This window comes from Desmodus rotundus, chromosome 7 (assembly GCF_022682495.2).
Source record: "Desmodus rotundus isolate HL8 chromosome 7, HLdesRot8A.1, whole genome shotgun sequence".
Classification (NCBI taxonomy): domain Eukaryota; kingdom Metazoa; phylum Chordata; class Mammalia; order Chiroptera; family Phyllostomidae; genus Desmodus; species Desmodus rotundus.
The window spans coordinates 111,994,997-112,021,409 of NC_071393.1; the positions used below are offsets into that span (position 1 = coordinate 111,994,997).

Consider the following 26,413-nt stretch of genomic DNA (forward strand, 5'->3'; position numbering starts at 1 on the left):
CTAGAAGAGCATCTTAGAACCAACCCGCAATTTACTTAAAAAAATAAAAATAAAGAAAGTGGTCCTACTTATATCAAAAGGACATTATGAGGACTGCATCACATTTGCAGCCCTTTTAGAAATGCGTTCCACAATAATAATAATGACACCAAGGTCAAAGCTGTTTTAATCCTCAGGATGACCCAGTGAGGGAGGCTTGTTATTTCGTTTTCAGTCTAAACGAGGGGTTTGCACAAGAGCACGCAGATAGTGACTGGGGTGTGAACGCAGGTGAGACGCCAAACTCGTGCTGTTTTCTAGGCTCCAACTGCTGAGATCCTAACAAAAAGCCTTGTTTCCAGCCAAGGGGAAGCTTTTTCTTTCCTGTCTCCTCCCAAGAGAAACTGCCCTGTGGGACAAATGGCAGGGAAATGGCTCTTCCTCCTCTCATGGTGAAAAGGGCCAGTGATAAATCTTTGCTTATCTTGGTACACTTTACAAAGGACTCTTACCTGTGTCACCTCTTCTGTGCTCCACACCAGGCCTGACACGGAGGGCGGGGGGGTGGCCTCACACAACACACAACCCCAAAGTCAGGGCTCCCCTCGACATTCAGCACTGTGTTCACATAAGCCCCACCTGGGGCTAAACCCCAATACCTGAGATTCCTGTAAAAATCCACTCCCCCCAAATATTTGCAAAACCTACCTGAAAAGGGACTGGTATCCAGCTCTTGGAAAGGGCTCGTATAACTCAGTAACAAAAGGACAAATAATCCCATTTAAAAACAAGCAAAAAATGTAAACAGATGCTCTCAAAAGGAGATCTGTGAATGGCCAAGAAGCATATAAAAATGATAATCAGCATCATTAGTCATCATCATTAGTCATCATTAGGAAATGCAAAACAAAACCACAGAGATGCTTCTTCACCCACCAGAATGGCTAAGATTAAAAAGGCTGGCAAAACCACCCCATGCTAACGGGGGTTTAGCTGGAACATGCGTGCACTGTTGGTGGAAGTATAAATAAGGCCGGGTCATGAGAAGCGAGGAAAATTCCGCAGCAAGTGCAATGGGGAAACTGAGACGGATGGCTGATTCAAACTGGCCGCATCCAGCACTCTGATGCACCCGCCTCCTTCTCCCTTGCAGGTCCACTTGCTTTAGCAGTAAGCCCTCAGGACGCTGAGGTTCTGATGAGCATCAGAGGATCTTAGGAACAAAGCCTCAGGTCTGTTGACCAGAAACATAGAGTTTTGGTCAAACTAGAGGTAACATCCAGTCCTCAGCTCCTGTTGTGTTTCAGCTCCAGGCCCAGAAAAGCAGCAAAACCAGATGGAAGGATGCCATGGCTGGTATCAGAACTAGACGCACTGACCCATGACCCTCTGCCCTAGCACAAACCCATTAGTAGAGACCCTGACCCTGACCCATCATGCTCATTTTGATGAATCAGCGTATTAAAGGATACACCTGGAAAATGGATGAACATTCTATTGAGATTCTCCCGAGACCTCCACTAAAATTCCTGCCTTTAGAAAACAGATTAAAACCCTTAAGACAAAACCCCAGTGCATGTGCACCCACATGCTCGCTCTCTCTCTCTCTCTCTCTCTCTCTCTCTAGCACCCCCATGCCTTCTCTCTTCACGCATCTATCTTTACTTTCTTTCTCTTAGGCTCTAAGGGTCCCCACCCTTAGACTTGCAACCAGGGGAGCAGCAGGCAGCGGCTGCTCACCCCAGGATAACCCCCTGACCCTGTCTCCAAGGGCCCTTCTTTTGCCTCTGTAACTTGTTTCCTGAGTCTGTTTGGCCCAGCTGGCTCACCCCTTCTGTAACTTTCTTTCCAAAAGGCCAAGGCAGCTCTTTGAGCAGCCTGCTTGAATCTTCTCTTTGAGTGTATTTTCACCTCTCATGCTAAATAAGATTCCTCTTGCTCTAGAATTCTTGGTTCTGAATTCTTTCTTTGCTGAACTCGAGAACCAAGAGCGAACAGCACCACTAACAGAACTTAGAAGAGTAGAAAGAAAATTATTTTTCCTTCCCCAAACATGGACATAGCAAAAGTATTATGCTAAGTGAAAGAAATGTTACATAAGAGTACCTATTGTATGTGTCTATATGTATGAAATTCTAAAACTGGCAAAATAATCTGTAGAGGGGAAAAAAGAAACCAGAATGTCAGGGGCAGGATGGATGGGAAGAAGCACAGGGAAACTTTCCAGTTGCTGGTAATGTTTTATATCCTGATCAGTCTGGTTTCATTGGTAGATGCATTTGTTAAAACTCAAAGGATATGTTAACATGAATATTTTGTGGTATATAAGTTTTACCTCAAAGGAAAAAATACTATAAGCAAATATTAAATTCCAGTTAACGACTTGCATGTGGAAATATCCAGGGGGAAGTATACTGATCGTCCCCGCCTGCCTCTCCAGTCTCTTCTCTTGCCCCCCTGAACTCCCGTGGGCTGTGGCTGAGAGCGATGCCTCTCACACTCCGACACCCAGACAAATCACACGGACAACTTGATAAGATGCGCATTCTGAGCCAGCAGGCCCGGGCTGGGGCCTCAGAGCCTGCATTTCTTACAAGCTCCAGGGGATGCTGCTGCTGGTCCTTGGATCACATTTTGAATAACAAGGACCAAGAACATTTCCTTCTGATAAAGGATTTTCACACATCAGACCCACAAAACGTAGGCTGCCACAGGGGCCCAGTCCACAACACAGATCTAAACTTAAGCCAGCCCACACTGACGGGAAATGCGTCAGTGTCAAGGAAACCTACCACACACCAATCACAATCCTACAACTCAGCTTTAGCTAGCTTACCTGGCCCTAGAGATAGGAGATGCTCACCTCATCTAGTAGATGGAAACTGTAATTATGATAAATGATTAAAACCACAATCAGTTGTGGGAACTTACTAGGTGCCAGGGACTGTGCTACATGCTTTATAAGCATTATCTTGTATTTAATCCTTCTCACAACTTTATGAGGTCAATACAAATATTGTTCCCGTTTTACAGATGAGGAAACGGAGGCAGAGAGAACTTGTGATGTGACCTTGGGTTAAGTATTTACCCAAGGTCACATCAGCTTAGCTGGGTGCTTCCTTTGGCTCCAGTTGCTGACAGCCTTATGGTAACAGCCCTGGTGTTTACAGGTACTAGCGTGTTTTCCCTTTCCACCAAGACCACACTGTCCTTGAGGATAGGGACAGGATAATGCCCCCCATTCCCCATCACAGCTTTTGCCAGAGCAGGCCCTGGTCTGCAACACAGGACACAGCTCAGCGACAAGCAACTCCCAGCCTCACCTGTGACAGGGCCATAATGCTCCGCGCTCCCCTCCCACCAGGCTCGGGTGTGGGTGCCTACAGCTTGGAGCTCCCTCCCCCCTCTCCCCCACTGACCCCCAGGAGCTGGCCCTGTCCCCCAGCTGTGTAGGCTTTGCCAGGGCACCCCTGTGGTCCAGCTCATCTCTGCTCCCAGTCCCTCTTTTCAGTCTCCTCTCAATCCCCAGGGGCCCAGGGTCTACAGCCGCCACCCCTGACCTGGACAAGACCCCACCGAAGGCTGCTCCGCTCTCCCCCCAAACATTCCCCTCTCCGCAGGCTCTGAGACACAGCTCACCTACAGTGGCATTTAGTCACCATAGGATGGGGGGATGGGGCTGCCTGGCCGGGTCCCACGGGTCCCAGAGGTCGGAGCAGAGCTCAGGAGAAAGGCTCCTTCTTCCCCCCATCCCACCTAATTGTGCCCTCCTCAGCACCTCTGTCACCCTCTGGCCCAACCCAGGGACCCCAGGCTGGGGACTGGATGTCCTGAGACCTTGGCGGTTCCCGCTCCAGGCCCTAACCCCTGCCATGCTGTTCCCAGCCTCCCACAGCCTCCGCCTCCTCCTGCAGCGCCTTCCTTCTGCCAGTCTCCCCGCCCACCTAGGGCCACTTAGGGAGGGTATTTAACTTTCCCAGTCAAGCTCGGCGAGGCAATTTCTCCTCCTAAGAGGTTAGTCTAATTGCTCTTCCCAGAAGAAAATCCTCTGAGGTTTTCCTTGTGGTGGGATAGGAGGTTTGAAAATTACATGTTCAGGGCAACGTGGGGTTACTATATTAAGTTCCTTTTCACAGTCACAGTCGGGTGGCCACTGGGGACCCTGGCGCCATCTGCTGGCGGAAAGCAGGATCCCTGCACTGTCCTCAAGAGACACAGCCCTGGGCCCCCACTCAGGACAAGAAGGCAGACGGGGCTCAGCCCCGCAAGCCAGCTTCAATCTTTCCACTTTAAGAGCCCACAACAACAGTGATGTCAGTTGATTGCCCCCCCACATACATAAACTTGTGACTTAAAACATACCAGACACAGACACATCACATTCTATACATTCAACATCCACAGCTTTTTGTAAACGTTTTGTAGATATTGTATCTGCAGCTCTTTCAACTTCAATAAAGCAGTTTTTTTTAAAAAGGGCCAGACACACACTCTGTACACATCAGGCAATGAAACAGTTATATATTTGTACACACACAAATATACTAAGACATCTAACTGCCAGCCATCTCTACCACTTCTTCAGTCAAATCAGATTATGCAGGTTTCATCCTATTAGATTGTTTTTAAACTCATCTGTAAACAAATGGGCTCTCTCAACTCTCCAACTCCTGGGAACATAAAATGAGAAGCAATTTTCAAACTCTCAAGTCATGGAAAGCCATGCCCACCGAGGCAGCAACCCTTTCCTCACTGGTAATGAACCCTACAGACACGTCCACGTCCTGGAGCGCAAAGGCGCACAGCTGCCCCCGCAGCACCACCAGCAATGGCAAAGCACTGGGACCCACCAGTCAGTGCATAGCGCTGGTGACGTAAATGGTGGCCTGCGAGGGACACTACCATGGGGACCCATACCTGCCCATCCGGACCCACCTCCACGTTGCAGTGTTAAGTGAGGAAGCCCCATCCAGGACTGTGGTGATGGTGAAATTTACTCTTAAAATCACTGAACTGTACCCTTCAAATGAGTGAGTTTTGTGGTATGCAAATTATACCTCAATAAAGCTATTTTTTAAAAAGACCACAAAGCATAATATGTAACATTTTCTTCCATAAAACTAAATAAAAAGTACATATTTAATGATATATGCTTGCATATGCATAAAAAATTCTGAAAGAATATATTAACAATCTAATAATTGTTGCTTCTTGGGGTGGGAAAATTTTTATTATATACACTTTGTCCTATATATATTTTTGCTATGAGCATGCATACTCTTTCAATAAATTATTTATTAGTTGCATTCATCATGCCACAGTTGCCATAGCAACATTTGACCCAAGAATTTAAATAGAATAAGAAATAATCTTAATATTTTTAAAATATTTTATTTATTTATTTTCAGAGACGGAGAAAGAGAGAGAGAGGCTCCTCAATGTGTGAGAGATACATCTATCAGTTGCCTCTCGTGCCTCCAACTGGCGACCTAGCCTGCATCCCAGGCATGTGCCCTGACTAGGAATCGAACCAGCGACCCTTAGGTTCACAGGCCGGCACTCAATCCACTGAGCCACACAAGCCAGGGCTAGATATAACTTTCATACAGGAGAAAAAAAGAACTATCAACCATTTAGCCAAGACATCTCAAATTAGCAAAACAACAATAATTTTGGAAACAAATTTTTGATTCATTTTTGATTCATAGTCACCAGCCTGGCAAGAAGGAAGTAAAGTCCAGAGTCAGGCACTACAAGGAAGCATTTGACAGAGCAGAGCTGATGAGAGGGCCCAGTCATGGCCTGTGTCTGGGTGGCAACAGGCACAGAGGCCCCCATGCACCTGAATCAACAAGTGGTCAGGGCCACAGCTCAGCCAGGGCCAATGGAACCTGCCGCCTGTTTCACTATGTCCTAAACAGAGCTGACAAGTGACCTTCGTACCCTGGAGAACGATCCAGGACCTGAGAACAGAAGTGGCAAACTGGTTTGGCCTTGTCCCCCCCACTTTATGTATAAGGAAGGAAACTAGGTTAATATAGTGGGAAACATAGGGCTTTGAAGCCCAGTGAACTTGGTTTTGAATCCTGCTTCTGCTGCTTATTAGCTCCAGGGTAGGAAGGTCACCTCTGTCAGCTCTGTTTGCATCCTTATTATTCAGCTCCCCACTCAGAAGCTTCCAGGGAGCCCGGTGCACAGTTCTAGAGAGTGCAGTAAACTTGGCCTCCCAGGCCTGTCTCCACGCCCTAATGTCTCCTGCTCTAATTATGGGTTTCCTGTTGCCTTCCCAGACCCACTGGGTCTACTGACCAGCCTGTCCCCTGAACCTCCGCCCACCCCTGGCCCCAGGTAAAGAGGCCATAGCAGCTCTCAAAGGTGGCAGTTTTAGAAAAGACATTAGTGGCAAGTTCTCTGGTCCAACTGGAACTGGCTGGGAGGGTGGTTGGACCAGGGCTCACACTTTCAAAACAGCTTGATGACAGAAGGGTCCCCTGGCAAGACCTGGCTGGGTCCCAGCCTCAGAACCTGTAGATAGCTGGCCAAATTGGGACACCTTTCCTTCCCCCTCCTCTGTACCATAGCTCCCCACCGCCTCCCCAAGACCCCAACATTCCCCACACACCCTCCCTCTGCGCCCTACCTGGCCTTTGTTCTCCCTGACCCCTGTGTGCTCAGCTTCTTCCTGCCTTTCTTCCTGGCCTGGTGGACTTGATCTTTATGCCTGGCTCTCCAGTCCCCGAAGGAAGGCCACCCGTGGGCAGCCTTCAGCTGTCCCAGGTTGTGGGTCCCGATCCCCGCTGCCCAGACACCCCTCCCTGCCTGCACTCCTCACCTATTCCACCACTGTGGCTCCACAAATATCTGTGCCTACGGTGAGCGGTGCTGCGGTGACAGGACGCTGCAGGGCTGGCTCACAGGGCCCTGGGGCCCCGGCAGGGAGCGCCTCTCTCTGTTCTGTGGCCCGGCCCATGCTGCCCTCCGGCAGATGAGAATCGGCCCTGCTGGGAGTATTACACCGCAGAAACCAGCAAGCGCTGCAAACCAGGGCTTTTCCCCCCTAGATGGCACGTTGTTGAACGGGCACTAGTATGCCAGTTGCAGGAGGGACACCACGGGAGCTTTGTCCGGGGGAGGGCCAGTGCTTGGCCTGCTGGGTGTGGGTTTCCCCAGCCTGAGATGGGCTCCCCGCTAAGCAGGCGCTGAGACGAGGGTTTAAGACACGTGGTTTATGTGGAGCGTGACCTCTGGGAATGACAGTGGTGTGGCAGGGAAGGGAAGGGACTTATTTGAGGGGGTATCCCAGACCGTTTTGACACTGTGGGCACCTGGAGCTCCGTCCTGGGATGGCAGACAGTGAAGAGCAGTCCTCAGTCATCCACAGAGTCCCCCGGAGGCCAGAGCATTCGTCCACTAACCCGTCAGTCTTGGGGGAGGCCTTGTCTCTGGGCTTGGACCCAGCCTGTTCCCACCTCCTGGAAAGACCCTCCGCCTGCGAGAGGGAGCAGTTCGCCATTAGCCTCACAGAGAGGTGACCGCCAAGGAGGCCTGGGTGGGGGCGCACCAGGGTCCCAGCCTAAGTCCCCAGTGGGCAGGCTCTGCTATGCTGCCCACTGGGTCCTTGAGACCCTCTCAAGAAATCCATGAGATCAAAACTGTGTCGATAACAAACCTAAGACACTCGTGTCTTGCCCTCTGGTTCCCTCATGAGCGTGCAGGAGAATTTCCCAGATGCTGCGCGAGTGAAATGTGGCAGTAGACTCAATGCAGAAGCACAGGCGGGAGTCCAGATGTGGCTCTAAGCAAGACATCAAAGAGGTTTGCAAAAACCTACATAAAATACTGACCTTCTCACTAATGTTTTTGGTTTTGGAAGATAGGTTGTTTTTCTTTAGAAGTATTTTATTGTAAATGTGACAATGTTACATTCCTTGTTATTTTTAATCATTAAATGCTATTGTGGGAGAGGAAAAAGAATTTTTTCCTCCTGCCCTTTTAAATTCTCCTATCTGGAGTAGTAGTCAAATTGACGGGAGGCATTAATAGGAAAAGAAATGATCGAATTTACTGCATATGTACACACGGGGGTTCCATAAGCACGTGGGACCTGAGCACAGATCAGGCACCGAAGGCTTACGTGCCACCTGGAATTAAGGAGAAAAGTGAAGGTTGGGGTTCGAAGCATCAAGGGCAGGAAGGCAGTTCTCATGGAGAGAGAAAAGCAAATGTTCGGTACAGAAAGGTTTGCTAAGCCCTGGCTGGTGTGGCGCAGGGCATTGAGTGCTGGCCCGCGAACTGAAAGGTCACTGGTTCGATTCCCTGTCAGAACACATGTCTGGGTTGCAGGCCAGGTCTCCAGCTGGGAGGGTGCGAAAGGCAACCGATTGATGTTTCTCTCCCTCTCTCTTTCTCCCTTCCTTCTCCTCTCTCTGAAGATAAATAAATAAAATCTTTAAAAAGAAAACAAAATAAGAGTTTGCTGGGCCATCTTTCACAAGGGGACGCAGGGAGGACTTTGGTCACGTGGACCTTGCTAGTTTCCTCTTTGTCTGTCACACTAGCTCACGTCAAACTATTAATCTGTGATGGTATCTTCCTTCCTGAAGCAGGTCTTCTATCTACATTCTTTCAGTCAGTTAGGAGAAGGTCAAAGCCTTTTCCTGAGTCTTCTGTTTCTTGAAAATAACCAGCTTAAAATAATCAATATCCTAAAAGGCATATCTTGAGTGGCAAACTCCGTCCCCTTCACTGTTTTAAATTTTTCTTAATTTTCATTTATAACATGGTAAACACTGATAGATATATCCTATATACACAAAAGCTTTTAGGGGTTTCCAATACCCTTTAACAGAGTAAAGCATCTTAAGACCATAAAGTTTGGGAACCCGGGAGTTCACGTTGAGCAGGCAGAGTGTCGTTAGGGACGATGAGAAAGTTCCAGAGCTGGATGAGGCTGGCGGCTGCATGACAATGTGAGTGTCCTTAACAACACAGACCTCATGCTTCACAATGGCTGTGATGGTAAATTCTGTCACATACTTAAGCACAAATGAAAAAGAAGCTTGAGAGTCACTACAGGGTCGGCTCAGGGAGCAGATGGTAGACGTGTCGTGGGAGCTTTGCAGAGAAGGTTCTGTGGGAGGAATTGGACCTGAAACTTTCAAAAATAAGGGACATGCCCAACAATCCTTCACATGCCATTATCTCCTCTTTCCTCGACCCCGTTTTATAGATGAAGAAACCGAGGCTCTGCCGAATAGCATGATCAGCCCAAGACCCACACCCCTGGGAGCTGAACCTCAGGTCTGGCCCCACATGGCCCTCAGGCCCCAGGGCCACAGTCAGCTCGGCCAAGGAGCTCAGAGCCAACAGAGCAAGGCTTCCTCATGGCAATATGCAACTTAACCCAACGAGGCCACTCTCTATATACAGGGAAATTCCCCGTTCCCACTGCAAAGCTGTTTCTCAAGACATTTTGGAAGCCAGTCACTTCCCCTCCATCCCCATCCTTGAGCCTTGACAAAGCCTCAAACAAAGTCTCAGCAAGAAACCCAGATGGTTTGTGAAACAAAACCCCACCAGCTCGAACAGGGGACAGAAGTAGAGCTCATGGGTGAACAGGGACACGCAAAGCAACACTGTGGCCCTCCTGCCCACAGGTGTCAGCCAGGAGCAACTGTGAACTCCGATCCTCCCTGACAGTCACCTGAGGTGCAGCCCAGGAGTCCGGGCCGTGGTCCATCTCCACTGGAGAAATGGGACCTGCGTCAGGACTAAGGCACCAGGAATATGTACGAGTGTCTCTCTCTATAGCAAACCTTGCAGCCTTCACAGTCTAGCTGCCCAAGTGGCTGCATGGGGCGTTTGGGGGAAGGGATGGGTTCCCCACTGCTCTGCGGCCCCTGTGCCTCCTCCAGCTGAGCTGGGGTCTCCATCCCCAGACCCAAAGACAGCCGGCCACTGTTCTGCGGGGCACACAGCGGACAAGAGACTGCTAGAAGTCAGCCTTTCTGGGTTCCACCTAGGATTAGCCCTTTGGGGCTTCAGGGAGGGGCACAAGTCTGCACCCTTTAGACAGGACAGCCACCTAGCCCTGGCACACAGAAGCTGCCCAGGTCCTCCCAGCGCCCACATTTGGTCTGGTGAAGCAAATTGCAAATGCCTAGTGAAAAGGGCATCTGCAGACAGGCAGACGGTTCTGCATAGGGTATTTTACGGCACCCTCCCAGGAACCCCGCTCAGGTGTCCTTATTCCCGTTTTACAGACCAGAAAATGGACCTTGAAAGCTGGACTTTTCACTCAGGCCTGACCGCAAAACCCTCGCCCTTCCCTCTGAAACGAGCTGAGGCAGCTCTGGAGTCAGGAACTATAGACGTCACCCCTGATTCCACGGCCCGCGGTTTTTTCCATTTACTTTTTTCTGTAGGAAAAAAATGATTAATTTTTTTAAATTTTTATTTTAAAAAGACACTTTTTCTAATAAAGAGGTTGAAAAAGTATAAACTTAAAGTCAGCACGATACTGCCACTCGGAAATAAACACTGTGCACTGTGGGTGTATGTTCTGCACAGTCATTCACCGGTAGGTGAACACGCTCTGGGGGTGGAATGTATCTACTATGGAGGCCCAGGTGCTCTGCTTCCCCTCACCCCCTTTCAGTCCTCCTAAAGGGCCTCCATTAGCGTTATTCTGAACTTGTTGAAAGATAAACTGAGACATGCTAAAAAGTTTTAAGAGTGTATTTGAGCAAATATCAATTCAAATCAAGTGCCACCCAGTCTAGCAGATTGAAAGAAGCTCCACAAAGTGAAACTCTCTTACAGGCAGGAGGGGCAGGGACAGGAAGGGGCACAGGCAAAGGCAGGCCGGCTATGGCGAGGTCACTTTCTTTGGGGGATGGCGGGGACTTATCAGGCCGATGACTGGTGTGAGATTCCACTTCTGGGAGAGCCAAAACCATAATTAAGTCTCGGTTTGGTGACATGGGGCTCAGCAGCATAAGTGACTCCATTTGGGGGCTGTTGTCTTGTTTTTAACAAACCGCATGAGAAATTAATTAAGTCGCCCAAGGTCATGCAGTTGGGAGCAGACCTCAAGTTGAACATCCGCAGTGAGACCCCAGAGCCCGAGCTTTCAGATGACAGGGCTCGTTTGCTATGTCATATGGCACCTGGCACACTGAGTATTCCAGCTGAAGGAACCTGAGAGACAGCAAGTGCAGGAAGGACTTCCTGACCTTCCCCTGAAGCAGATCGTCAAGGGCACGTGGGAGGGGCCCTCCCTGTGCCCCAGGAGGGGTGCGGGCTTAACTACAAGATGGAATCCGAACACATGGCCTCGCTGAGCTCCCCCAGGCTGACCCACCGAGCTTGCACCCTCTGTCCCATCTTATTTCTCTAGGCTTTCCGGTCTTCATCAAACCTGAAATAAAAATGCTCAGGTTTAACCATGTTTTTGGTCTTCATTTCCTTATGAAGGCTCCCGTGTCACCTAATACTTACATTAAATAAATTAACATGCTTTTCTCTTGTTATCTGCCTTTCCTTACAGGGCCCCAGTTGAGAACCTAGGAGGGCAGAAGGGAAGACACATTTCTTCCTCTTCTCAACCCTATGATCTATTTCCTCTATATCTTACTTTGGGCTTACATTTCAAGCATCCCTCCACACCAGCAGGATTCTTCCGGCACAACTGCGGGCGACACTTCGTCTTTGTTAGGGGGCCAGGGTTCAGCCGCACTGGGAGAAAGAGGGGCTCTGGGTGTTGCCCGGCTGGCAGTGCCTCTCAGACCGCGGTCCCTGGGTCTGCCTGTGTTCGGGGACCACAGATCCGCAAGCATCCTTAGGTTCTGTGTTTTCATAAATAATCTTAAGGTTTTGTTACAAGTTTTAAATACGAAGGTTTTCTATGGATATTTCATATTTAAAAGACATTGACTCTGAGTAAAACCTTAAATTTCCAAGTTAGGATTTTCTCAAACTGGTTACTGGGATGTTTTCTTAGAAATCTATGAAAACATATATTTTTTAAAATTGTTATTTATTGATTTTAGAGAAAGAGAGAGGGAGAGAGAGAAACATCTATCTGTTGCTCCACCCACTTATGTGTTCATTGGCTGACTATTGCATGTTACTGACCAACCAACTGCAGATTGAACCCAAAACCCTGGCGTAACCCTGGCGTAACCCTGGCGCAGCGGAGACGACGCTCCAACCAACTGAGCCACCTGGTCAGGGCCAAGAGAACGTATTTCTTATAAATGAAATTATTGTTCTAGTTGAGTTAGCCTGTCTTTCTGAGGATCATGCAATTTGTAGCTTTCCCCAAATGAAAAGATATATATATATCAAATAACACATGCTTCATGCAAAAAGTTACAAAAATCAGGTAATACAAAAAGGTAAATAGAGGAAGTTGTGAGGGGCAGACACTAAAGAAAGGAGCACTATGGGGGGAGTGAGGGGAGCCCTCTGGTCCCGGGGGAGAGGAGAAGTGGGAGGGCAATCCTGCTTTTTAAAAATATTTTTTAATTTATTTTTAAAGAGGGGAAAGGAGGGAGAAAGAAAGGGAGAGAAACATCAATCAGTTGCCTCTCACACACCCCCAACTGGGGACCTGGCCCACAACCCAGGCACGTGCCCTGACTGGGAATTGAACAGGCCACCTCCTGGTTTGCAGGCCAGAGCTCAATCCCCTGAGCCACACCAGCCAGGGCCTGTTGGTTTTTAGAAGCAAAGCAAGGATCACTGTGAAGGCAAGCCTCCAACGTAGGGACCCACCATCTGTGTCAGAGCAGCTGGATCAGCCACCAGCCCCTTGCCCTCCGGGTAGCAGAATTTACCCTTGCCCCCTAGGGTTAAGGCCCCAGGTAAAGCTTACAGCTTGGCAGCTGCCACCCACGTGTGCCGCAGAAGCTGGGATTACACTGTTCATGCTCCCAGCTCCATCCTCCATGGCAGTGGGGTGTCCATGCCAAGCCCCTCTGCCTTTCACACACAAGCCACAGAAACACCTAGGCCATTTCAGGCTGCAGGGCCTGACCTCCGGGTCGGAGTGGACAAGCTAGCGGTACATCGTCCTCTCGCCCTCAGGGCCCGACAGAGCCAAACCCTCCCCCACACGGCCCAGGGGGTTCAGTCCTTGTTCCACAAAGCAGGGTCGGAGGACTCGTTTCCTGCCCAAATTACTGGAGGTCTATTCAGAAGCCACCAAGACCCTCCAGACCTTGCACCTGGGAAGCCATCAGGCCTGTGGCCACTGCTCCAGAGGGCTTTCCCATCTCCCTTGGGTGCCCTTACTCGCTGTTAGGCCGGCCAGAACTTCAACTGGGTGCAACAGTGGCCGCTGTGAGCAAGCTGGCTCCCCCTGCCAGCCCGCCTTGGGGTTTCCCGCTGCTCTGGTTCCTGCCCCATAAGAACACTGGACTTGTGGTGAGGGGGCGGGGCTGGGGGCGGAGGGACTGAGCAAAAAGGAAGGACTCATGGACATGGACAACAGGGTGGTGATTACTGGGGGAGGGGAGCATAAGGGGATTAAATGGTAATTGAAAAAATACAATAAAGATTAAATTAAAAAAAAAAAAGGAACACTGGACTTACCTGCACGGTGTCTCTTCCCCGGCGGAGGATGTGTCCTGATTTGCTAGCACTCTGTGGGCTCCCCTGAGAAGCTGCCCCAGAGTGACAGGGCTCGGCTCCCGAACCGCCTGTCACAGCACCTCATCTCCCTGCAGGGCCCTTTCCCAGGGCTCAGCGGCTCCGGATCCCAGGACAGATGCTACCCTAGTGACACCTGGGGCTGCCGCTCTGTAGGTCCAGCAAACCTTCCCTCAGGCCTGTGCATGGCTGATGGGGCACTTACTATGCTGCCCTCAGGCTGTGCCCCTTGCCCCAGTGCACAGGGCCCCTACAACACCAGGGCCAGTGCAAAGGACGGGCTCAACAAATGCCAGCCCTTGCTCTGCTCCTGCTAAAGGTGCCTGGTTGCCTCTGGCCTGTGCCAGTGTCCCTCTGTGGCACACATCAAGGCTTCTCACCGTCCCAGCAGTAACCCAGCTGGAACCAGTTAGGAGCAGGCCAAATGGAAGCCGGGAGGGTTGAGGGCTGTGATTTTGCTCCCTGCTCCGCTCTGTGAAACGCTGTAAGGATGCATTTGGCCACTGGAGGGCAGCACCCACCCACCTCATTTTAAGACCCAGTTTCTCAAAAGCAGCATTTTCTGGTAGTTGTGAGGGGAAGGTGGAAGCTTTCATGGGGGCTTCCTGGGTTCAGGGCTAGTTGCTTTGTTCCCAGGATTTCACTTACATCCACCCTCCTCCAGGCAGTCCTTTGTGAATAGAGGTGTTCTAAAATAAAAACTATAAAGAGGTTTTACATAAAGAACCCTGTTTTCCATTGCCGTGAATTATAAAATGAGAAATTTGTTCCTAAAAGGCTGGGGCCTCCCACAGGTGCCCAGGGACAGGTTTCTGAGTCCCACGTGCCTGATCACCAGGACCCGCACCCCTCCCGCAGGTACCTCTTTCCCGCCTGCCAGCTGCTGGCTGTGGCAAAGAAACAGGGAGGCAGCCGAGCCAGCAGCCCCTCCCTCACACCTGCTGTTTCTCCAGGCGGCAGCAGGGGGGTGTTCTCCAACAGGCGGCTGTGTCCAGACTGTGTGAGGACCCGGCGTGGGGCTCCACGATTTCCCTTCTGCACACCCATCCTGCCGGCTTGGTTCCTGGTGCTTGATCTTGCTGGAAGGCCTCAATGCCAGTCTGAGACTCACATTCCTGTATCATATGGTCAGCCGACCGGAAGTAATGGTAGGACACTGTTCATTCTTTTAAAATTATTTTATTGATTTGAGAGAGGGAGGGAGAGAGACATCGATTTGTTGTTCCACTTATTCTTGTATGTGCCCTGACCAAGATCGAACTCACAACCTTGGTGCACAGGGACGATGCTCTAGACAACTGAACTACCTGGCTAGGGCCAGACGCTGTTAATTTTATAGTGAGTTTGCTGTGAACTGCATCCCAAGCAAAGAGACGTGGAAATGGATAAACTGAGGTAGCCCTTCTACGGCCACCTTTTGGGTTTTCTGTCCCACCTAAACCCCAAGCCTCACCCACTGCTAGGCACCATCGTGCCAGACCGGCCCAGACTGGCCCAAGTGGCTCCTGCACACTTGGAATTGAGACTGGCCTCTCGTGTAGAGGAAATGTAAACACAGGGACATGGTAAGGTAGGTCTCTCCCACCGTGGGGGTCATGACCAGAGAAAGCTGGGCTCAGGAGAGAGGAGTGAAGCCGCCACACAGGAGTGGCCGAGATCAGGTGGAAAGAACGCAGCTTCCTGAGGGGCTTCTGGGGTCTGCAGCTCATCCCTACCTGAAGCTGGGCTGCCATCTAGCTCTGGTTCCGTGACACCCCAAAATACTATTTCTGCTTTGTCTGTGAGCTAGCTGGTTAGTCTGTGTTCCAGGCAAAGGGCCCCTTGGCAGCACTGAAGCTGTTGGCTCAGGTCTTAACTGCATTTCAGACAAGAGTGCTCCCACCACACTCGGGACTTTGTGACCACTGAAGGCCTCAGTGGTCACAAAGTGGCTTCTGCAGCTGTGGTGTAGCTGAAGGGCCCTCTCCGGCAGTGTCCTGTAAACCTGGGGCCTCCTGGCCTCAGTGTACGTGTCCAGCTCTGACGTAGTGGCTTGCCAGGTGGCAGGTATGAAAGGGGCTGGTTAGGCGTCTGTCCCATGTCATCTCCAGGGCACTGCGGAGCAATGGGGTCCGTCAGGGGTTTTGGTGGCAGTGCTGCTATTTAGGTACCTCTGTTCTGTCCCCCTAAGTTTGGTCTAGTCTGGGGGTGAGCAGGCATCCTGTGACCTTGGGGACCTTCTCCATGTGAGGCCTTCCACTCCAGGGATTAGCTCACAGCCCTCAGTGCCTCAGCCCAGTGCCACTAACCAGCCCACCCACCTTCTGCTGAGCCATCATTCTGGCCTTTTGGGGGGTTCAGAGCTTTGTAGCATCCATCTCCCCAGCCCTGTGGACTAGCATTTTTAGGGTTACGGGCTCTAAGGCAGACTCCCAAGGACCAGCGTGGCAAGCTCAGGCCTGAGAAGCTGGGCGGGTTCTCCAAAGCCTGTAATGTGTGGCACTGAAGTCCGGGAGGCAGCCAGGGTTGCCAGAGGCCTGGACAATGGAGTATGTATTAGTTTCCTACTGCTGCTGTACAAATGACTACAAACGGAGTGGCATGAAACAACACACACTTATTACCTTCTAGTTCTGGAGGTCAGAGATCCATAACAGGTCCACAGGGCTAGGTTCCTCCTGAAGGCTCCAGGGGAGAATCCGCTTCCTTGCCTTTTCCAGCTTCGAGGGCCTGCCTGCATTCTTGTCTTCTGGCCTCACATCACCCCAACCTGTTCAATGCCCGTAACTCAGCCTAGTGACTTGCATGTGTTGGGCCCAATGATGAAGGAGACAGCATGCTCCTGAAGACAAGCCTCATACTGGGATGGTCATTAGGATTTTGCTAAGAGTTGACAGGCCAGAGAGGAGCCATTTTTATACTTGGCCTTCACAGAGCTGTTAACAAAGGCCCTACAAACACCTGGGCAGGGGCAGATAAAAATACAAAAGGCATGCACGCCCCACACAGGCAGGGAAGAGGTGCAACGAAGCATCCCTTTGATGCAGGAACGATGAACTACCACCTGGGTAGGGGTGGAGACTTCCATCTAACCAATCACTCCAAGCACACTGGAGCCGGTTACAATGAAAACTGAGCACAGGCAAAATCCCAAAGATTCCCAGGGAGTGAGCAACACAATGGGCTGAGAAACAGATACCAGACGAAGGGCACAGGCTCAGGTGACAGCAGACAGCGTGTATCGGAACCAGCATCATGCTCCCCCATGCCCTGGTTTAGAACCTCCAAGTGATCTAACAGTGTACCCCGATTCTGAACCTTTGACCCCCAAACCAGCGACAAGTAGTAAGGGGATTGAAAGTCGCCTGTAGAGAAGTAAATAAATGAAGTATTTTAAACTCTTAGTATTAATACTCTGCTGTGCTCAGCAGTTTTGTACAAATCAGGACAACCTGTGGACTGACTGCTTTAGGGAGCTTGAACACATAAGAGAACCTGGTGTGTACAATCAACTGTGTGGTTTTCACCTGAAATGTGTAACTGAAAGAGACTGTGACTCCAATTCTGGAGGTGTCAGAGAATTGTCAGGAAACGCTGAAAAGCTTTGAACTGACTGTTCCAGAGGACTCGACTTCCTCCATTTCTGCTTCAATTGCCTTGTGCTGAGCAAGACTTCCTGTTGGGATTTGAATCTTGCCTGGGGTGGGATGTCCTGGGAAGAATCACGAAAACTTGGAAATATGTTTAAAATATTTAAAGGAATATATCGATGTTTGTAAACTGGGTTAATTGGGGGAATTTAATCTGTTAAACGTCTGAATGATTAGGACAAGCAAGAGTGTTCTTATTTTTACAGAAAAAATACATTATCAATATAACAAGATGTGCACGATGACCTTACAAGCTTTAGATTTTTAAGTTTTCACCCCTTTAACAGACTGAAATTGTATTTAAAATAACTATAGCCATTTGCACACACATAAATACCCTTGAACACTGAGAAATGCAAATAAGGGCATTTCTCTAATAGTTGTAAATAGAATAACTTGGTAACTGATTTTCTTTTTTTTAAAGATTTTATTTATTTTTAAAGACAGGGGAAGGGAAAGCGAAAGAGAGGGAGAGAAACATCAATGTGGTGTTGCTTCTCGCATGTCCCCCACTGGAGACCCCCACTGCGACCCAGGCATGTGCCCTAACTAGGAATCGAATCGGTGACCCTTTGGTTCGCAGGCTGGCACTCAGTCCACTGAGCCACACCAGCCAGGGCAACACCTTTTTAAGTGAGCACTGAAGGAGGCTGATTGATCACACCTCTGGAAATTGAGGCACATGGAAGTGCTTGACCCCTGGGCTTAGGAAACTTCGTGGTGGGAACAGTTGCCCCTTCTCCTCAACCCTTGCAACACCGTGCCCTTGTTTAGACTTGCATGTGAACAGCTAAGACAAGCTGTCCTGTGTACTGACCTCTTCCTAACGACTGGAATCTGAGACCAGGCTCTGGCCTGCACTATGATGTTCCCTGGGGGCTGTGGCCACTGCAGACCTACTGTGAGCGTTTCCTAGACCCTTTTATCTCCCAGGGGTAGAACCTATAGGAATTCTTCTCAAAGCAAATGCTAACATCTCTCCCCATGCAGCCCCCTTTCTCCTGGGTAGCCCCCTTGTCTTGACCCTCTTCCCCAGGGTAGTGGGTATTCCAGAAACTTCCTGCACCAATTCCTCAACAAGAGGGCCTCACACCAAAGACTGTCGTCTGTCATCGCTGGCCCCAGATCAGTAAGCTCTGATTTCGTCTCCATCCTCTTCAATGAGGGGACAAGATCATGTTAAGGGTTTTAAGAGATTCAATGAACCCCTTAAAACTTAAAAAAAAAGGATTGACCACAGCCCTGACTGGTGTGGCTCAGTTGTTTGGGCATCACCCTGGAAAGCAAAAGGTTGCCGGTTCAATTCCTGGTCAGGGCACGTGCCTGGGTTGTGTCCCTGGTTGGGGCGCATACAAGAGGCAACTGATCAATGTTTTTCTCTCCCTCCCTTTCTCCCTCTCTAAAAATAAATGAAATATCATTTAAAAATTTACTACGGCTGATATGTATATGTACTAATATTCTAGGAGGTCAGTGTGTTATACCATCGACTTCCCAATAGCGCTGTGAGCCCCTCTTAATACCCGAGAGAACAGGAGTGCAGCTCCCCCATGCTGGAGTCGGCAGTCACGGATTGGGACCCTGGCAGCCTCCCCAGACCCAGCTCCCTGTAACCACTGCACTAAACTGACTTAACTCCTAGACACAGCTGTACCTGGAACACAGATCTACGGCTTCAGTTGCTAACTTGTATTTCTGCAACCCACAGCGCTGTAATTATCACCGTCATTGACAGCCTTGGGAACGAGAGACACGTAAGGAGGAAAAACAGGAGAAGCCAGAGCCAGTGCCCCCTGATCCCCTGGGATTTTGTTAAAAATGCAGACTCTGATTCAGAAGGTCTGGGGTGGAGCCTGAGTCTGCATTTCTCACAAGCTCCCAGGTGACTCTGGACGCTGCTGTCTGTGGGACTTCTTGAATAGCAGGGGGTGAGATGACCCTTCGTAGACAACTCAATTTGTCCTCTGTGACAAAAATGAAAGGAACAGGGGACATACCAACATCACAGAGCTGTCTGACGTTGTGGAAAACAAATGAAGAACCTGAAGCGCAAGAAGATGGAACGCACCCGAGTCAGAGACACATGAGGGGCGTGTATGGGTGCCCCACACTGTCCTAGAGCGCCCCCTAGAGCCCCCCCCCACACACTCTGCAAGGAGCAAGCCACGAGCTGCCAACACAGTTATGTTACTTTAATATGGCCTGGGCCAAGCAACATTGAAGTTGTCCACACTCCAATTCCGTCCTGACCGTTTTTAATAGGCAATATTAAATTTTTTTAAAGTGTGTGCTAAATTAAAAAAGTAAAAATAATAATAATAATAAAGTGTGTGCTGATGAAGAGGCCAATCACGCCCCTGGACTTAAAAATGAGACAAGCCACATAAATTCTCTTCCTTAAAAAACAACCATTTCAAAAGATTTTCTTTAATATCATAAAATATCTTCATGGACAAGTGAGCTGGCAAACACATGCACCGATGTGCCTTTTGACAGGATTCCCCCCACCCCCACCCCTTTCCCACAGCAAGATGGACATGAGATTGGAGAAATGAATACAGCAGATGGAACAGATAGAAAAAAATCGATAAAAAGGATGGAATATAACATTGTGCTTGGTTATTTTCCTATGTCACAACAAAACAAAACATTTTGGTGCAAACAGTTAATTTTTCCTCTTTTCCATTTAACTCTGGTGGAGAAAAAAATACTTTTTCTATAATAAAATATGCGGTTTTTTGGTTTTTTAACTTTTTTTAACGTAACTTTTTTCTTTTTTGCAGAAAATAACTTTGTAAACTGTCACTTGGCGGGCAGGGCGCTGGATGCCACGTGGGTCCCAGCTCAAAGGACTATGGGGCGGGAAGCGGGGCGGGGCGGGGCTTACAGGGGTAGGGGGCCAGGGCGCTGGAACCATGGGGCGTGTTAGAGGTCACTCTCGCCGTAGAGCGCAGTGGAGAAGGACATGTAATCCAGAGCACCGGGCACGGCGTCAGGGCCCGCGTAGGGGGCCATCCGCGCGATGCAGTACTCGGCCTGGTCCGGGGGAAGCTCGCGGCGCAGCTCGTCCACCGTGATGTAATTCTGCGGAGAGAGCGCAGTCAGGGTGGACGCAAAGCGCGGCAGCTGTGAACCTCACTGTGCCCCGTGCTGCTCGCATTCCAGCCGCTCCTCGCACTTCTGGACACACGCTGCTATATCCCGCATACTTATGTGCACACATCCACATAAGGAGACCCCGGGAGAATGGGCAGGGGAGGTGTGCAGGATCCTCCCTGCAGATGGGAGCCCAGCCAGTGCCTGCCACCCCAGCACAGCACGGACACCCTGGCAAACGCACCTTGTCACCAGCCAGGATCTTGAAGGAAGCCATGACTTGGTCTGCTGTATCTGTGTCGGCCGTCTCACGGGACATAAAGTCGATGAAGGCCTGGAATGTCACTACCCCCAGGCGGTTGGGGTCCACAATGCTCATGATTCGGGCAAATTCTGCCTCTCCCTGGAGAGAAGAGCCACCCCAGGCCTGTCACCCTCAGAGCCACAGCCTGCCGGGACTCTCTGTAGGGACCCGAAGCCCCAGGTGTGACAGTTAGAGGAGGGCACAGCGGCCCCTGACCTCACCTGGGTTGTGCTGAGGGGATGACAGGGACCTAACACCCAACAGTGAAGGTCCCACTCAGGGCTTCCCATCCCCTGCAAAGCCTGGGCCCCCCACCCACCCCCAGGAGCACATTCCCACAATGCTGATAATGACAACGATGACAACAGTGACAGCTGACACCCACACAGTATGTATTAAATACCAGGCACCGTTCTAAGTGCTGTGTATACTTCCGTTCATGGAACCCTCCTCACAGCCACACTAGGTGGGTGTTTACTGCCATCAGGTCTCTAGATGAGAAACCTGAGGCCCAGACAGGCTTAGTGACTTGCCCAAGGTCACACATGGGCAGTCTGGCTCCACAGCCTGAGCTCTCCCCACTGTGCTGTACTTTCTACGTGCCAAACAAATGCATAGCACTCGTGTAAGTTCCTTCATTTAACCCTTACAAGACTCCTGCAGGGTCCCCCTCTCCTCGTCCGGGCCCCCAAGCTGCTGATGGTAGAGGCGGGATTTACTCCTTGGTTCATTCATGGCTCCTAGTCCGTGCTCTTGTCCCTAGGTAGCCCAAGGGCTCTGCACTTTGCACCCTGGCCCAGGAGTCACCTGGCTGCCCGGCTAGGGCCCCTGCCCAGCTCAGATGGCCTGTTTGAGGATAGGCAACTGAGAAGGGTGGGAAGGAGCCTGGGGCAATGGCCGAGGGGCCACAGGTTCGGCTGAAGCCCTCACCAGGGAAATGGTAGAACTCTCCAAGCCTTGTACAAGATGAAGCATGCCAATCCAAACCCAGAGCATCCAAACCACCAGTCCCGGCTAGCCTTGGGGTCAGCCCAGCCGTCCATGATGGGCGTGAGAAAGCCAATCTCCACAGTAAGTACCAGAAGATGAACCGGCACAGACTCGGGTGGGATAGCCCGACCTTCAGGGCACACACAGGCTCTGCAGGGCGGCCTGGCCTTCAGGGCTCTGTCTTCCCCAAGGACCAGAACCTTGAGCCCCGTCTGGGGAGGGCAGGCCCTAGCCTGAGGGCATCCAGACCGCCACGGGTAGGACTTGGCCTCTGCGGCCGGCTGGCTGATCCTCGCCAGGACCGAGAGAGTGAGGTTTACATTACCATGTTGTAACCCATGGAGATAAGGCAGGCTCGGAAATCATCCGTGTCCATCATGCCTGTCTTCTTCTGTGGGGGCAGTGGCACCAAGACGCAAGGAGGAGGAGGAGGGGCCAGCCCAGGGCCAGGAAGACAGGGCACAGATGGCCGGAGGGGAGGAGGAGGTGTATGGTTTCGGGGTCAGGAAGGGGAGAGGAACAGAGGAGGAGTAGATGTAAATACACATCCAGGAAAACGTCCACAGGAAGGAGGAAGACAGAGCAGGGAGATGCAAAAATCCGTCCACAGGATGGAGAACGGCGAGGAGAGAGGATGGCGGGCACCGAGCAGGTTCCCACGAAAGACAACCGAGAGCAGAGTCAGAGGTCGGAGTAGTGGGAGGAGCCCGATGCGGGCCAGGTGGGGGCAGCAGGAGAGGACGAGCCCCATGGCCCACAGGAAAGGGGGACAGGGAGATCCGGACAGACAGAGAAGAGAAAAAGGAGAAACACGCGTTATTTGTTGCCCCCGAGGCCACCCCTGAGTGTGCTCCATGCAGGAGGCAAGTACCTGGGGGTCGTTGCCAATATCATAGCCCAAGCTGATGAGGCAGGCTTTGAACTCCTCGGGACCCAGCGTGCCGGAGTGATCCTGGGGCCGCCGTGCGTCAGGCAGCGAGCCATGCGGTGCCAGGGAGGTGGGGGCCGTGAGGGGAGGGGTGGGCCATGCCCCGGGGGAGGGTGTCATGTGAGGGGGGACACAGAAACAAAGGCATGCATACGGAGAGGGTGGAGGGTGGGCGGGGTGGGGGAGGAGGGGAAATAAAAGTGCACATGGTTAGACACACGGACGAGACCCCGAGGGCGCCCTGTCCCCAGCACACGCAGCCCTGCTCCGGGAGGCAGGCCAGAGGGAGCACGAGGAGCCATGGGGGTGAGAAGCCCCCAGAAGTGCCCAGCCCGCCTCCAGCCCGGTGCCCCACCCCAGGTCCCAGGAGGGCTTCACCCAGCCAGGGGCTGAGAGGGCAGTGAAGCAGGCAGACCGGTGGGCAGCACCCGACCCCATGCTCCCTCCTACCCCCTGTGGTCACCCAAAGCCCCAGGGCACTGGGAGGAGCACCCAGGTAAAACCCAGCCTGTCCCAGAGCTGCATGAGAGCCCAGGAATGAGAGCTCTGACATCCCCAGAGTGTCCCAAAGGGGTGGGGGTAGGAGGGAGCCTCCACCCCTGTGTCCTCAGGCAGAGGCAAGGGACAGTACCCACAGCCAGAGGCAAAAGGCCTTCACTTGAGGCCATGGTAACCTTGCTCCCAAGGGCTGATGATGCCTGGTAGGAGAGCAAAGGTCAGGGCTCTAAGGTCCTTTCTCCACCCACAATATGAGCTCTCCCTCCAGGAAAGCAGAGAGGCTCATGGGACACCGGAACTGGCTTTCTAAGGCCGGCATCGTGTGATGCAGCGTCAGGGCAGGCTGATGGCAGTTCCTCCCTGTCCTTCCTCCTCTCCCCACCTCCCCAGGAGCTGGATCCAGCATGGCTGCCCACACCTAGGGCAGTGCCCTCCAGGGCCCTGGGGCAGGGGCTGGGGGCTGCTCTACGCGAGTGCAGGGGGTGGGTCTCTCACCCGGTCAAAGTGGTTAAAGGAGGCCCGGAACTCGTTCATCTGCTCCTGGCTGATGCCCTTGGCATCCCGGGTCAGGATCTGATTCTCCACCTCATTGATGGTCCTGGCGATGGTGGTCAGCAGCTGCTCCCAGCCCACGCGTATGTGCTGGATATGGGCAAAGGGCCTATCAGCAGCGGGACCCTACCCCAGGCCCGGCTGCCCCTGCCCACTCCCTCCCCCGACCATCGAAATGGTCCAAGCAATCAAGCCAGGCCTCCTGTGCAGATCCGTAGTGTCAGCAGACACAGGGGAACCAGAACCAGACACCAGGACAGAGGACCCAGAGGATGAAGCGGGAAGGGTGGGCTGGGTGGTGGCCTCTGCCTGGAGCAGCAGAGACCAGAAACACCAGCATGGGTAGGGATAGGAAGGAAAGAAAATTTGGTATCAGGAAAGACTAAAGGATAAAAAATTGGGTAACTCTTTGACTATCCAACCACAGGACCACACACACACCTTCACAGTCAAAACCGTGGCCGATTAGAGTGCAGGTGCCCAAGGGAGCGCCTGGAGACCACTGGCATCAGAATGAGAATCACCTGGCTGCTCGAGTTAAAAATATGCATTCCTGAGCCCCACCCCAGACCTAGCGGATTCTAGGTGGGGCCTAGAAATCTGTCAACAAGCTCCTTGGGAAATTTAGAAGGCACTGAGGACTGAAGACCCAGAGCTCCTGGGCTGGGAAGTGAGCATTCCCTCACTCCAAAGTGAGAGTGGGTCCTGTGGCCGGTTTCCTGGGAAGATGATGGCCTCCTCCTGCCCCAGCCCAGGAAGAGTGGGCAGAAGGGCATCTGTGACTTCCTTCCCAGAGAAGCACAGTGAGACACCCACCTCCATGGTGTAGTTGGTGTGCTTGTTGTCGAAGATGAGCGCCTCCTGGATGAGCTGGTGGTCGCCCTCCAGCTGGTCAATCTTGGGCTTGTAGTTGATGATGCTCTTCTCGTACTGTCGCAGGTGGCTGAGCTGGTCCTCCAGGGTCCCGTGCATCTCGATGGAGATCCTCCCAATCTCCTGTTCAGCCGGGAAGGAAGCCCTTGTCAGACCACCCTCTTCTATGCCCCTGGGGTGGGGACTGGGGCCACCATGTCATTGGTCAAACCCTCAGATGATTCTCCGGCCCCAGGTCCCACTCCGGCACCTGGGAGCCTGCCCATCAGGGGTAATTAGTAAGCTCAGAGCTAGACACACTCAGTAAGAGTGCTCTGGGGTGTGGAAATAGCACCACTGAGGTGGGACAGGCACTGCTATCACTGGATGAATCACTATCCCCCCCATCCACGATCTCTCAGTTACCTGTCAGCCTCAGGAATGGGATTCAAGGTCAGCTGCTAACCTAACCTTGGCTTGCTATTCAAACTCCCTTCCCAAACCTTATTCTCGACCATCACTCAACTCAGGGACCTTTACTGGGCCCACTGAGCCAGGCCCTGGCAGCCTCAGTGCACTCAGCTTACCTGCCCCGTGGCTGCCTCAGCCCACCATACCACCGCCCGTCTCCGTGAGCCAGGCCTACCCCACATTTCTGCCGGCCCTTCATCCGTGTAAACAAACCCGTTTCTCAAACACTCTCTGTGCACTCAAATCAATCCAGCAAGTATTTCCTGAGAACTTACTATGTACAATGTGCTAAGCAGGTGGGGGTGGGGTGCAAGGCAGACATAAACATGAACTCAACCGGGGCTCTGCCCTGAAGAACTCAGAGGGATGCCATGCTGTAACCCAAGAGGAGTATCTGTTCCTTGACCTATAGCACCCCACGATCTGGCTCACAATTCAGCAGAAGGTCCCACACTTGCCCGAGGGTCAGTTCTCCCTCTGGGGACATCATCTTCTTTGCCCGTGCTCATGGCTTAGGAGCCGTGACAATGAAGGAAGAGACCTGGTCAGCCAGACCAGCCTAAGGGTAAGCCAAGCCAGCCACCCAGGCACTGATCCTGCTGGTGTGACTCTGTAGCGGTGTCCCTCTGTGGGTCTTTGCTCCCAAGCCAGACACCGGGATCAGCCTTTAGCCTTCCTTACGTGAGCTCCCCACCCTCTGCAGGGCAGCCGACCAGTCAGAGGCTCAGGGTCGGCAGGCTGCCCCAGGTTCTGCCTGGGAGGAGACAAGACAAGCCTTTCTGGCTGGGACGGTGCTGGGAAGGGGGGTGGGGGGAGCCTCATTCCTGCCTTCCACGGTGGGACCCACCTCCATCTTGGTCTGGATCCAGGGCCCGATGACGTTGGCCTGCGCCCCGAACTGCTTGCGTAGCCTCTCATTGTGCTGCTGGCGGGCGTGCTCCTCCGTCAGGGCCTGGTCCCTCCGAGGCACCAGCTGCCGCACCTGGGGCAGGAACAACCACGGGACACTGGGGGATGGGCCATCTGTCTGCCCCACATTTCAGATGAAAAGGGAAGGGGCCCATCAGTAACAGAACAGAAGTATAGATGCTGACTGCCGTAGAAATTCAGTCATTTGTTAACTTGACAGCATTTTGACCATGTGACAATAACAAAAAAAAAAATTTGAAATCAATTAAAAAAATATCAACCAACCATAAAAGGGACACAAATCCCTGCCTTTATGAAACTTGCAACAGCTCAGCCAGAGCCCCGTCCAGCCCTTGGACTCACGTGGTCCCATTTGCCATTGATCTCCTGAGGTGTGATGGTTGTGTAGGGGTTGGTGCCCGCCATGTTGACGTGGTAGGTCTGGACAATCTTGGACACCTCGTTGTGGATGCCCAGGATGGCGAGGCGCTCCTTGTCGGCATCAGGGAGGGTGGCCTTGAACTGCTCATGGGCTGTGGTCAGTCCCTGGAC

General features: G+C 51.8%; 1 protein-coding gene across 5 annotated transcripts in view; it reads right to left on the bottom strand.

The window, feature by feature from the left end:
* Positions 1 to 19,432: 19,432 nt before the first annotated feature.
* ACTN1 (actinin alpha 1) overlaps positions 19,433 to 26,413 on the bottom strand; it is an 86,461-nt gene continuing 79,480 nt past the window's right edge. For 2 of the 5 annotated variants that reach the window (XM_071222016.1, XM_053928027.2), the window contains exons 15-21: positions 26,225 to 26,407; positions 25,800 to 25,934; positions 24,446 to 24,625; positions 23,573 to 23,719; positions 21,977 to 22,042; positions 20,602 to 20,760; positions 19,433 to 20,345 (exon numbers count right to left, since the gene is read on the bottom strand). In XM_071222016.1, coding sequence (XP_071078117.1) covers positions 20,187 to 20,345; positions 20,602 to 20,760; positions 21,977 to 22,042; positions 23,573 to 23,719; positions 24,446 to 24,625; positions 25,800 to 25,934; positions 26,225 to 26,407 — 1,029 coding nt within the window. In that variant the 3' untranslated portion in view covers positions 19,433 to 20,186. Of the gene's footprint in view, positions 20,346 to 20,601; positions 20,761 to 21,976; positions 22,043 to 22,522; positions 22,604 to 23,572; positions 23,720 to 24,445; positions 24,626 to 25,799; positions 25,935 to 26,224; positions 26,408 to 26,413 lie in introns of all 5 variants that reach the window. The other 3 variants (XM_071222015.1, XM_053928026.2, XM_071222017.1) reach the window with 2 other exon arrangements.